The following is a 14,518-nucleotide window of genomic DNA, read 5'->3' as shown; positions in this document are numbered from 1 at the left end:
CTTGTGAACAAAGGATTAACCGTATTTTGTGGAAGATGATTGTTTGCGAGAGAAAATAGTAAAAACAAGTATTGCAACAGATTTGTATTTCAAGTATTAAAGAATGGACCGGGGTCCACAGTTCACTAGAGGTGTCTCTCCCATAAGATAAAAACATGTTGGGTGAACAAATTACAGTCGGGCAATTGACAAATAGAGAGAGCATAACAATGCACATACATGACACGATAAGTATAGTGAGATTTAATTGGGCATTACGACAAAGTACATAGACCGCCATCCAACTGCATCTATGCCTAAAAAGTCCACCTTCGAGTTATCATCCGAACCCCTCCAAGTATTAAATTGCTAACAACGGACAATTGCATTAAGTATGGTGCGTAATGTAATCAACAACTACATCCTCGGACATAGCATCAATGTTTTATCCCTAGTGGCAACAGGACAACACAACCTTAGGGGTTTCTGTCACTCCCCCAGGTGTCAATGCAGGCATGAACCCACTATCGAGCATAAATACTCCCTCTTGGAGTTAAGAGTAAAAACTTGGCCAGAGCCTCTACTAATAACGGAGAGCATGCAAGATCATAAACAACACATATGTAATAACTTGATAATTAACATGACATGGTATTCTCTATCCATCGGATCCCGACAAACACAACATAGAGTATTACGGATAGATGATCTTGATCATGTTAGGCAGCTCACAAGATTCAACAATGAAGCACAATGAGGAGAAGACAACCATCTAGCTACCGCTATGGACCCATAGTCCAGGGGTGAACTACTCACTCATCACTCCGGAGGCAACCATGGCGGTGTAGAGTCCTCCGGGAGATGAATCCCCTCTCCGGCAGGGTGCCGGAGGAGATCTCCAGAATCCCCGAGATGGGATCGGCGGCGGCGGCGTCCCGCAAGGTTTTCCGTATCGTGGTTTTTCGCATCGTGGGTTTCGCGACGGAGGCTTTAAGTAGGCGGAAGGGCAGAGTCGGGGGCCGGACGAGGGGGCCACACCATAGGCGGCGCGGGCCCCCCGGGCCGCGCCGCCTTGTGGTGTCGCCACCTCGTGGCCCCACTTCGTATGTTCTTCGGTCTTCCGGAAGCTCCGTGGAAAAATAGGACCCCGGGTCTTTGTTTCGTCCAATTCCGAGAATATTTCGTTACTAGGATTTCGAAACCAAAAACAGCAGAAAACAGAACTGGCACTTCGGCATCTTGTTAATAGGTTAGTTCCAGAAAATGCACGAATATGACATAAAGTGTGCATAAAACTTGTAGGTATCATCAATAATATGGCATAGAACATAAGAAATTATCGATACGTCTAGTCATACTCTTGGCCTACCGGGGGCCATCCCCCCGACAACCATTCGTCTTTGTCTTGGTTAGGTCAAGTTTGAAGTAACATGTTTCTTGGATTAGTTGATAAGTTGTATTTCTTGCTTAAAAAGGAGTATACGCAAAAGTTTTGTCTCCGGTGCATTAAGCAACTTGCGACCTACAACTTCCGAGTTACAACCCTTCACAGATAATAAAATAGCAACATAATTGGAGTTCTCGCTATTTGCCAAAGACAATATTTGGGCAGTGCTTATTACTTATGTGCTAGAGAAAATGCATTTAGCATAAAAGGTTCAACCACACCAAAAAGTTATTACAGGGGAATCACCTAATTGATGGTTGTCCTCTCTGTTGTTGTAAGATACTGAGTATGAAGGAAATGAACATGTTGATGTAATAAACACAACTTGTGTAGCTAGTATTTTTTTGCATCACTCAATCAAATCACTGTGTAAATGTGTATAAATGGAAAGTGAATCCCACTTAACCAGGTTTCTTGCTTATGGATCTTGTTCACAAGAATGTAGTAATCGATAGTATAATATACAAGAGAGTATGAGAAAAGGATTCGATGGAAAGTAAATATTAACACCTTATACACTATATAGTCCTTAGTTATTACTCCATTTGTTTCCATTAATGAATAAGGCCTAATATTTTTTGGAATAATCAAGCTAAGTAAAGTTTGACCAAACATTTAGAAAACTAACAAGAACCATGATGTTATATAGATATCGTATGAAAATATATTTCATGATGTAGCTAACGGTGTTGATTTTGGATTGTAGATATTAATATTTTTTACTACAAATTTGGTCAAACTTTATGTAGTTTGACTTTTAGATTTAAAAAAACAAGCCTTATTTATTCATTGGAATGTCGATAGTAATAAGGTAAACAATTTTAGTCTACAAACCTCCGTCAGGATATTTGTTCCACTCACACGTAAACTACAGAACATCATGATATTTAATGACATTAAATTTACAAACGGGCGCATATGAAAAACTATATTGCATATGTGACACACAAAAATTTGTGATTTTGGAATATCGGTTCAATGGAAATAGTTACAAAAATTATAATAAGTCCTGTGAAAAAATAGATTCTATTATACTAGTATTTGTACCGATAATTCTAAACTATATAATTAAAACCTCTATGCTTAATGTTCTTATATAAAAAATATAATATTTATTTCTCTATTACAAAATAAAAATATCAGTTCAAACTTCGTTCGGAACTTGAAATTTATAACAAAGTGTTCTATAAATAAGTAAAATTGTTTAGTATAAATAGGCGATTGTGTTTTGACTTGACAACAATAGGACCCCCCCTTGGCAAAGGCTTTGATTTAGTGTGTACGTATTAGTTTTTTGGTCCATTTACGAGAAAGGGTATAGCTACTTGCATGATCATTAGTTAAAAGAGGAAGATCACTGCATATTTGAAAAATCATATTAATTAATAGTTGAAATAGGTACCAAACACCTTTCCATTTATTCTTAACATTTGTTTCCTGCGCATATTCTAGAGTTTGTCATGCTACTCCCGCCATTGACATAAAGAATCAAAGTAGTTGCGCCGCTCACTGCTGCAGGTCCACATAGTTGTTTGCTTAGTATTCTGTTGTGAACTAAGTATATACACGACATATTTCCTATTGGGTGAACATGTTATTAATTCAGTTCCAAAATATATGTAATATGTTTTTAAGGTCATATAATTTGTCTTGTCTAGAGAAAGCTTGCCCGAGAAGGGTAGTTGAGACCGAGTTAACAAAAGTGGGTACATAGACAAAGACAGAGTCCCATCCTAAATGTCCCAGAAAAGTAAATCACTGTGTTAACGGCCTTCACAATGTCTATCAATGATTGTTGAATGAAAAGCCGTGGACTATTTTGACCGGCCACTCGGCCACTCTCTCCTTCCCGGAGATACGCCCTGCTATCTTTACTCAGTCACATCCTCTTTCCTTTCAACCAACGGTCTCGCCTTCTCCACTTTTCTCTACGATCTCCCTCTAGTACTAAGAAATCACGCATTTGGTTCGTAATGATCCTAAAGAGTAAGCTAGTGGGGAAAAAATAGTTCACACCTAGCACACAACATATCGCGTGGGAGGTTACGCATATGAATTTTTGATAGGATAATCTATTTTAGTATTCCGATGTTTTCCATAATTTTTTTATTGCTATCCTTTTCCTAACTTGGAGTTGCATATTTCATACCTTTTTTAAAATGGGGGTAAGATCCCGGCCTCTGTACCCAAAGGATGCACACAACCTCATATTGCATCACTTAAAAAAGAGGATTCCAGGTATCAAAAGAAATACAAAAAGATTAAGGATTGGCTAAAGTTGCGACATAAATCAACCATCGAAACTGGGAAAACAAAGTATGCATATGCATCTTTTATTCTATTAATATGCCACCAGCCACATTGGTTGAAAATCGCCCGAACGACCGCCAACAAGCGAGTGCATCGATAATCCATATGCCCCTGCTGATCCTCAGGAAGTAGGTAAGATCACATGTTGATCCAGTAAGTAGTTCGATGAATAGCCTGCAAAAATTGAGATGGACCGGTACCATTAAAAACAACATTGTTTCAAAAATTCCATATTGCCCAAAGTAAAGCACGGACTCCGACACGAATCCGCACTTTAACAACTTTGTCCACAACATTTAGCCACTTCCCAAAAAGATTTTTAATATTTGTTAGATCATGTATATTAAAGGTGAAGTAGATGACCCTCTAAAGCAAACTAGCAAAAGGACAACTACTAAAGAGATGTTCAACATACTCCCTAGAGTTGCAGAACACACATTTAGTGCACCCAGCCCACTTCCGTGTTGCCAAGTTATCTTTAGTGAGTAATACTTTTCTATGCAAGAACCACATGAAAATCCTATTTTTTTAGTGCTACTTTTATCTTCCACGAATATTTTAAAAAAACCCAAGTGTGCCCACTCATGAAATCTTTTTTTTCGATAAAGGGAATATATTAATATCAAGAAGATACCAATTACACCCAGCCTCTGCAACAACGCACCACCCTAATGGCACTACGGATGCACACAGCCAAAAACAAGAAAAGAAAACTAAGAAATAAAAGTCCCGCTACAGTATCTCGGGCCTAACAACAGCAATACATCCACCGCCAAGACAACACCTGAATTACAGACTATTCCCCGCTCTCAAAACAAATGCCTCCACCAAGTACATTGCCAGGCACAACCAATTAAGGCCAGACCTTGGGTTTTCACCCTGAAAGGTAGGACTCTGCACTTCACATGTGTTGTCGCCCCCACTTTCATACCGCTGTTGTGAAGCCGGAAACACCAAGCAAGTCCCTCAACATCGCAAAGACTTGAACCTCCCTTAGCTAGTCCTCCCCTCTGGCCTTCATGAAATTCTCTTCTTCCGACTTTCATCATGGATCCATAGTCACTTGATGTCAATCAAAGAAAAAGAGCTTTGCGCCGCTCCCTCCAGAACCAATCGGTCGGAATAAAAACATGGGTGCGCACGACCGAATACCTCCGATCCAACAAACTCCGGGCAAAAGCATCGTTACATTCATCGGCGGAGCCTTCCGGAACTCAACAATCCGGCCAGATCACGAGTCCAGGCCTCCGGTAGGTCCTCCTCTTCACGCAAGAGAGGCCCTAGGACCGCCGGCTTTATTCAGGTCGGACCCCCACGTCGGCGACCATCCCGGGCTGGCCACTCCAACCCACCACCGGCGACTCCGACGCCGGCTTCCAAGCTCCTCCATCATGCCGCCGGAAAGCGGCGATAGATCGATGGATCCACCACCACCAACCGCAGGCCGACCCTCTCCGACGAAGAAGATGGCCACCTCCACCGTCGTACCCAAGGCTGCTGCCCCGGGCGACCTCGTGGCACGAGAGAAACCCGAGATCGCCTCCACACACGGCCGAGAGGGGGGGGGGGAGTGGCGCAGATCATGGCCTGGCCGCTGCCCGCCACCAGCCCCTCCGGCGTGCTGCGGTGAAGATCCGGCGGAAGGCAAGGGGCTGCCGCTTCTGGCCGTCGCGCAGAGGTCTGGCCGCCGCCGCCGCCCATCACCAAATCCGACCGGCCGCAGCGAGCGTCGAGGGATCCCGGTCACCGTCCCAGCGCGGCAACAAGGAGAGGCCGCCGCCGCCGCCACGCCCCGCGTCCTTTGCCCGGAGGCGCTACCGGCGGCGGCAGCGGCGGGGTGTGTTTAGGGTTTGGGAGGGTGCGGGAGGGGTCAAAACGAGAGAAGGGCAAAAGCTTTCTAGAGGCTGTTAAGTTCCAGCAAAAACGATCTGGTTGATCACTAAGTTGGACCTCCATTAACCGTTCTACCAAACTCAGCCATTCTTCCCATCTTGCATCACCTAAAACCCGCGTAAAAGTAATATTCAACCTGGTTTGATTAAGAACATCCGCAACCCTCATACTTTTATGAGTCACAACATTGAAAAGTTCCGGATATTGAGCAAATAAAGGAAAATTGCAAAGCCAACGATTCTTCCAAAATCGCGTTGTCCATTGCCAACACTAAAAGACCCACGTTGAAAGAACTTGTCCTTTATAGTAAGAATACCCTTCCAGAAGGGTGAATCAATGGGTTTAGCCTGAACTTGGGAAAGGGTTTTAGTTATAAGATATTTGTTATTCAATAACTCCTGCCACATATCCTCTTCATTAAGTAACTTAAAAAGTCATTTGCTTATCAAGTATTTATTTTTAATATCCAAAACCTCAATCCGTAAACCCCCTGCTCCTTCGGTCTACAAATAATATTTCATTTTGTCAACCTATAGGAAAACCTACTTTGGCTCATAGGAGCATATGAACCCGTTATGTGGAAATATTTTTGAAGTGCAAAAAAAATCTGAAATAAAATTTTGCATGTATATCTAGATATTTTAGGTTCGTACACAAGTTTCCACAAAAAAAAGATTGTGTGTCTCATGTAAAAAAGACAAATTTTGATTCTACAACACGACTACGTACATAACATTTTTTTTCTTTTTTGTACATGCCACATAAAATGTTGTTTTTTCATGAAAACTTCTGTACGAACATAAAATGTCACAATGTACACCTAACTTTTATGTTAGAATTTTTAGCATTTTGAAAATTGTTTTTTGTTATTGTGCATAATGGGTGTAAATGCTCCCGTGAGCCAAAACGTCTCCTCCCAACCTATACTTCTTTTTTATTTGGTCACTTTGCCAAAAGAATCACGATCTATGAAAGTCCAGTCTTTTCCGTACCCCTTTAGGTATTTCAAAGAAGCATAGAAGAAACATAGGCAAGTTTGACAAAACAGAATTTAGTAAGACAAAACAATCTTCATATAAGAGTATCTTTCCTAACCAGCAACCTATTTTTTTCTCAAAACGATCGTTAACCGGTTTCAATTCTTTGTTTAAGAGTTTTCTATAATGAATAGGAATTGGTTAATCATAGTTGTGCCTTTTGTTTGGAATCACTCCAAAATAAAAAGATGGGCGTACGTGTACAACGGTTTTCTCTCTAGAAGCTTCGGCGAGTACTGTGTGATGAAGGATTTGGTCGAAACGCGATCCCTCTCATGCATTAGACGTGTGTTGTTAGCGAGAAGGAAGTGCTTGGGTGTTGTTCCCTCGTGACAACAACACACGCCGCATGGGTCAACCCCGAGAGGAGCGTGTTGCGGGTGAAGAGGTCCGGGTCCGGCCTTGCGTTAAACAGACGGCGCGCGTGAGCCGGCCAGCCGGACCTGGTGTAGGCTGCAAGGAGGTGGAGATGCGGGCAGCATTGCGGCTGCGGGTGGCGGAGGAGGAGGAGAGGAGGACGGCGTAGTGGTTGCACAGTGGGCGGCTCATAGCGATCCGCGAATCACAGCGTGGATGTTATGGGCCTAGCGCTCAGCCCATATCTCGCTGACAGATGGCAAAAGTTGACTAGGCTTAGATTCTCGGTCAATCTCTAGTTAGGTCACAAGCAGTATTTTTATTGTAAAACCCAACAATAGTTTCTAAACGTAAATAAAAAATACTAATTTTTTCTTCTAAATTTTTGATGGAATTCATGGTGGAATGTTAAGATGCAAGAAATGAAGGTATTGAAGATGATTACGAAGGACCTTGATGCAACTGTTAGAAGTTCGTTTGGAAGCTAAGTTTTCATTTCATTTGTAGCATTTTAAAATGAATACATTTATTCATTTCATTTATATTGTAATTCCAGAAATGGACACTTATTTGGTTGCCATAAGAATTGCAAATAACAGTAGAATTCAATATTGAATTTGTAAATGACTTCCATAGAGAAACGTGAATGACAGGTCTCAACTCGAAATCATGTTTACCCATGGCATCATTTTGTTGGATTTCCTAAATGAAATGACGGTCCAATTCTGTGGCAACCAAACAGCCCACCTATGAAATTTCAAAATGAATTTCAGGATTTCAGGTCCAAATGATGGATACCAAACGACTTCTTAGTTTTATTATGAATCCTAATTATTCGTCCCTGTCTCGGTTCGGTCAAGTTTGAAGTAACTTTTTTCGATTAATCAGTAAAGTTTTGTTTCTTGCTTCAAAAAGGAATATGCGCAAAAGCTTTGTTTCTATTGCATTAAGCAACTTGCTACCTACAACTTCCGGGGTTACAACCCTTCATAGTAGATAATGAAAGAGGAACATAATTGAAGTACTCGCGGAAGACAATATTGAGGCAGTGATTATTGCTGATGTGCTACAGAAAACACATTTAGCACAAAAGGTTCCACCACTACAAAATGTTATGGGAGAATCACTTAATATACAAAAAAAATGAGATATATTTTTGAAGATCTAGTACCGAGAAATTCAACGATGAAAATGATTCATCATTTGGAAGAAAATAAGATATGCTTTTTAAAATCTAGTACAAGGAGATTGAACACTGAAAATGGTTCATAATTTCGAGTGTAATATCATGCTCTCCATCTTCGAAATTGATGTTCTTCATCTGTGGTGTGGTGTAGCTAGTATTTATTTTCCTCACTCGATCAAATCACTATATAAATGGATAGTGAATCCAAACTATTCAGGTTTTTGGCTTATCAATTTTCTTCACGAGATTGTTGAAAAATACTAGCATATGTAATCGCTATAATATACAAGAGAGTGCGAGACAAGGTTCGATGAAAAGGAAATATTAACACCTCATACAATATGTAATTCTTAGTAGTTATTAATATGGTGAACAATATTATTCTACAAACCTCAGCTAGGATATTCGTCCCATTCACGTGCACTACAGAACCTCATGATATTTATGACTATAAATAAAAACGCATACATATAAATAAACTGTATTACATATAATTGACACAAAACATTTGTGGTTTTGGAATATCAATTTAGTGAAAATAGTAAGGAAACATAACCTATAAAAAGTAGAGATCTATTATAGTAGCATTTGCAACAATAATTCTGAACTATATAATTAGAAGTTATGCTCAATGTTGTTATATACAATAGATATATAATATTTAATACTTTATTAAAAATGTATCAGTTTAAAGACAGTTTAAAACTTAGAATTTATGACAAAGTGGTATATAAATAAGTGAAATTGTTTAATATAAATAGGAGATTGTTTATTGTCTAGAGGACTGACCATTGGTAAGCATCGTGGTTTTGAGCGTGTAGGTATAACTACTTGGATGATCATTAGTTGCAAGATCTTGGTCACCACATATTTAAAAAACATATTTAATAGTATCTTGAGGAGGTACCACACAAGTTCCACCTTGTTTTTACCTTGTTTTTTCCTTGCACGTATTATAGAGTTTAATGCTTCGCGTCCGCAATCGACATGGAAAACCAAAGTAAGGTTCCGGATCATTGATGGAGGAACATACCTAGTTGTTTCTCACTATTGTGTCGTGTGCTCAGGCCCTATTGGATGAAATTTATTATTAAGGTTTAAAATATACTTTTGCAAAATTTTAATTATATCAACTCTTTAAAGAGAGTAAATTTTTGAAGCCCATATAGCTCGGCTTGGCTAGACAAAGCAAGGAGAGTTGAGACCGATGTAACAAGAGTTTGGGTGCATAGAGAAAGACGAGGTGCCTCCTAAATGTCTAAAATAAGTAAAACAACGGTGCTAACGGCCATCATGATGTCTATGAACTACGAGCGGCTGAATGAAAGTCCGTGGTACATATACCTTCATCGACGTATTATATATATGTGCCACGAAAAGCTCCATCACAGTTATGACACTCGTGCGTGTATTGACTCCACAAAGCTATCTTGTTTTTCGTAACGAGGAGGCAATTCGTGCATCAATCGTCATGGGTATGAGTCGTGTTGAATACAATGAACCTACGTAGAAAACATTTAACGGATCTCCAGGTTGTCGCTTTTGACCGCTGGGCCAGTCGGGTGTCCAGAGGGTAGCACAGCACATATGGCTCGGGAGGTTCGGAGATGAACTTCAGATAGGATGACCTTTCTAGCATTTCCATTGTTTCCCACAATTTTTTTATTTGATGTCTTTTTCTCCTAACTTGGATGGTATATTCGTTCACCTGCAATGGATTAATCAGAGTGGTGCCTTGTTTCAGATCATTCTAAAAAAAACATGGGCGTGTACAACGGTAACTTTCTCTGTTGAAGCTTCGGCGTTTACTGTGTGATGACAGGATTTGGTTGAAACATGGTCGCTCTCATGCATTGGACGTGTGCCGTTAGCGAGAAGGAAGCGGTTGGGTTGCTGTTCCAATCAATCATTCCCTCGTGACAACAACACACGCCGCATGGGTGGCCACAAGCCCTATCCCAACGGATTCAATCCCTTGAAACCGAAAGGTCACCTACCTACTAGTAGAAAGTAGCACTGCATTTTGTAAACTCTCCCAAAGAAGTACATATAACTGAGAATACATACATGAAAAAATACAAAGAAAATGATACTAAGATAAAGAAGATAATCCATGTCAAATTTCAAAATACAGTACCAGAATTGCAATGAACAAGCAGATAAGCTAGCTAGTTATTGCAGAACGGCGGGAAATGATGCAACACTAGCCCCACATGATAAGGCAGCCGCTGCATGAGTGAGTGCTTGATGACACATCGATCGATATCCTTCCATCCCTACCATTTGGTCTCACTCTCACTCACTCACCTGCACCACCAGCAGCAGCCAAGAGCCAACACGATCTCAGCAAGATCTCCACTCCACTAGCTGCTCACTCGCTACTAGCACCAGGAGGGAGAGATCGAGCGCTGCCACTAGCCAAGAACGCAGCAGGAGAGAGAGAGAGGTCGAGCACGAGCAGCCATGGAGTCGTCGGCGGCGACGCAGACGGAGCGCCACGGCCGCGGCAACGCGACGGCGACCACCATCGCCAAGAGCAGGTGGGGGCCCTACTCGGGCGCCGGGGACTTCGCGGGCAACATGGCCGTCATCCTCGCGTCCCTGCTCGCCGCGCTCGCGCTCGCCCTCGCGCTCCACGCCGGCGTCAGGCACCTCCTCCGCCGCCGCCGACGGCAGCGGCAGACGAACGGCGGCCAGGCGCCGGACCCGGAGAAGCCGCCGCCCGTGGCGCCGGCGCTGCTGGAGCTGGTGTACTCGGCGGCGGAGGCGGGCCAGCTGGCGGGCGCCGCGTCCGAGTGCGCCATCTGCCTCGCCGAGTTCGCGGACGGCGACGCCGTGCGCGCCGTCCCGGCCTGCGGGCACGGCTTCCACGCGCGCTGCATCGAGCGCTGGCTCGCTCCCGGCGGGCGGCGGTCCTCCTGCCCGACGTGCCGCGCGCCGGCTTCCACGCCGCCGGCGTCGGCATCGGCCGGTGCCCCCGCCGCGGCGGCGTCCTGATGCCATGTCATGCCATGCCGTGCCGGGTTGCGTGCCGGCTTCTTGATGCCATGCCATGCCATGCCGGCGCCGCTCTGTTTCTTTGCAACAAGAGGCTCCGTGTTTTTCCCTTCTTGAATTTCCTTTGTTCCTTTCATCTGTAAATACTACCTGGACAATTGAAACCTGAACTGGATGCATGGTTCCATTCTATCGGTGTGTTTGTTTCACTCGGTCTTTCATTTATCTCTGCCTTAATTTTTGGCAGTTGAGGGACACCATCCAACCTGGGCTCCTGATTTGGTTTCTTATGGGTCGACTGGTTATGATAATCTTGTTCATAATGGGGGGAATTTCTGAGCAGGAATGGCCATGTTTAAATTGGCAGAAGCAAGTTGGCATAGTTTTATTATATTTCCATTTGATCAATTAAACACCTGAATAAGAAGATTGAAACATGTTGCTTGGTTGTGTACAATACGACTTCTAGTTCTATCTCCTCTCTTCTCTTTTTCGATAAAGTGTTAACCTGGCATCTGTTCACGCTTTTATCTTCCTGATGCAATATTAAGTTAGAAATCTCTTAATCGAGAAATGTTGCTCGCTTATCGTTTTCGTTCATGGGCATATGTTGGAAATGACTATAGCCGATCAATAAGTATCGTATACTAGTGAGGCTGAGGGGAGGATTCAAGGAAAACGCAATATTGGCACATTATTCACTTTGTAATTTTCTCTTTGTTGTGACTGAAATAAACATGGTTGTGTGCACCAATCGATGAAGGGGCGGTTAGTTTATCCTTATTTTCAAAGAAGACTTATGGCAAAATAAATCTATTCTACAAACCTCATTTAGGATATTTGTTAGATTAATATACTTCGATCAAATATCATGATGTACAAAGCTAATAAATAAACACATATAAACAGTGGCGGACCTAGGATTTTCTTAATGGGTATGCCGCACCAAAAAAATTGACGACAATTGTGATAAAATATTTTTACTACTTCAATATAAAAACTGCATAGCTGTGTTGTAAATCAATATAAAAACAATAAATATATCCAATTAAAATATTAACTTAGCAAGTTGAAAAAATGATCACAGAAATAGTTCTAGCACACCAAAATAATAGTCTTAAATAAGCATAAAAGAAACTTACAATACTACTTGTGTGCTTGTCCGTCGCAGAGAAGGATTTAAAGCAGAGGCAATCTTCTTTTGTTGTGTTTTTCTCAAAAGGGAGTGCAATGTCTCTGCCACTTTTCTTAACAAAATATTTTAAAAAATGAACAATTTAAGTGCGACAATTTGCTATGTACACCATGTGTAACAGTACTCATATGGTTTACAGTTTATGATAGGTAGAGGAAGTTGGACGTATGAGATTAATCAAACAGGCCGCACTCACTGTTTAAGGCCTCAAAAGCACGCACTGTTTAAGGCCTCAAGCTAAACGGTTTTGGACGAATCGATCAGCCCTTCCTTTTCCCCTACTACTAAGTAGTACTGGGCAGCTTGAGGTTAGCTAAGCAGTTTTGCACGATCGATCTGCTCTTTTTTTTTCCACCCTACGACTAATACTGCACAGAACGACCTGGCCCCAGGGTATGCCGCGGCATACCCGGCATACCGGCATACCCTGTGGGTCCGCCACTGCATATAAACACCGTCCTACCTATATGTGATGCAAACCATCCGTGCTTTCGTCATCTGTTTATTCTTGTTTCCATTATAGTAACATCAGTTGTATGAAATCGGCAGCCTACATTTTAAGAAGCAAACACAAGTTATACAGAAAAATGAAGTTCTAGTTTAATTTTTTTTTTGTAATGATTGATTTGAATCACATAACAATGAACTATGAGTTTGCATATTATGCACTCAATGCTTTCATATAAATTTAAATGTATATATGATTGTATGATAAAAGATATATATCAATTAAAACATGGATCAGATTTAGTGAAAACATGATGTACAAGTAAGTAAAAATATTTAATATAAAAAAATATTGTGCTTTGGATCTTCAAAAATAAGACAACAGTTAGGATGCATGGTTCCATTCAATTCAATTCCATGATGTGTTTCTTTTAGTCAGTCTTTCTTTTATCTCTGCCTACATTTTGGCAGTTGAGGGACAACATCCAACTTGGGCTCGTGATTTGGCTTCTGCTGCGACGATTGGTTATGATAATCTTGTTATTGGTGGGAGGATATTTCTGAACAGGAATGGGCATGCTTAAATTAGCAGAGACAAGTTTTTACAGTTTTATTATATTTCCATTTAATCAATTAAACATATGAATAAGGAGATTGTATAGTACTAAGGAACCATTTTTATTGGTTGTGTACAATACGACTTCTATCTCCTCTCTTCTCTTTTTCGATAAAGGGATAACCTGGCATCTGCATCAATCAACGTAAACAGTCCTTTTGTATCACGCTTGTATCTTCCTGATGCAATATTAAGTTAGAAATCTCTTAATCGAGAAATGTTGCTCGCTTGTTGTTTCGTTCACGCGCATATGTTGGAAAATACTATAGCTGGCCAATAAGTATAATATACTTTGAGGATGAGGGAAGATTCGAGGAAAAGGCAATATTGACACGTTATTCACTTCGTAATGTTCTCTTAGTTATGACTAAAATAAACATGGTTTCGCGCATCAGTCGATGTAGAGGTGTGTAGTTATCACGTTATCCTTATTTTCAAAGAAAACTTATGGCAAAATAAATCTACTCTGCAAACCTCGTTTAGGATATTTGTTAGATTCATATATACTACTATCAAATATCATAATGTAGAAAACTAATAAATAAATAAACACATATAACTACCACACTACATATAAGTGACACAAACCATGTGTGCTTTTGTCATCGGTTTTTGTTCTTGCTTTCGTTAGAATAATATCAGTTGGATGGTATCAACAATCTACATTTCGAGAAGAAATCAAGACTTACACGAAAAAATGGAGCTCTAGTTCAGTAAAATTTGTAATAATAGATTTTGATCACATGACAATGAACTATGAGTTTGTATATTATGCAGTCAATGTTATATAACTTTAAAGCACTACAAGAAAAGTTCTGATAGACAACGTCTCAAAATCGTCCGCTAAAGGGTATTTTTCGTCGCCTATGGGCCTAACCCGACGATATGGGTTCTGTTGTGGAAACTGCGTCAGGCAAAGTCCAACGACGTTTTTTCGGTCCGTCGCGCTTGGGCGCCCTTCCGCCACGGAAAATCGGACCGTTGCGCAAATGTTTCCGGGAGCCCGTTGACCGCCGACGTCATGCAACCGACACGTGCGTACGCCGTTAATCGG

General features: G+C 41.3%; 1 protein-coding gene across 1 annotated transcript; it reads left to right on the top strand.

Annotated features, from left to right (window-relative positions):
* Positions 1 to 10,307: 10,307 nt before the first annotated feature.
* Positions 10,308 to 11,206, top strand: LOC124689436 (RING-H2 finger protein ATL79-like). Its single transcript, XM_047222968.1, has one exon. It carries the CDS (start codon positions 10,673 to 10,675, stop codon positions 11,204 to 11,206), a length of 534 nt encoding a protein of 177 aa, XP_047078924.1. The 5' UTR covers positions 10,308 to 10,672.
* Positions 11,207 to 14,518: the final 3,312 nt, after the last annotated feature.

This window comes from Lolium rigidum, chromosome 2 (genome assembly GCF_022539505.1).
Source record: "Lolium rigidum isolate FL_2022 chromosome 2, APGP_CSIRO_Lrig_0.1, whole genome shotgun sequence".
Lineage (NCBI taxonomy): Eukaryota > Viridiplantae > Streptophyta > Magnoliopsida > Poales > Poaceae > Lolium > Lolium rigidum.
Note: the sequence above shows the minus strand (reverse complement) of the source record. Positions and strands in the feature narration are given on the sequence as shown.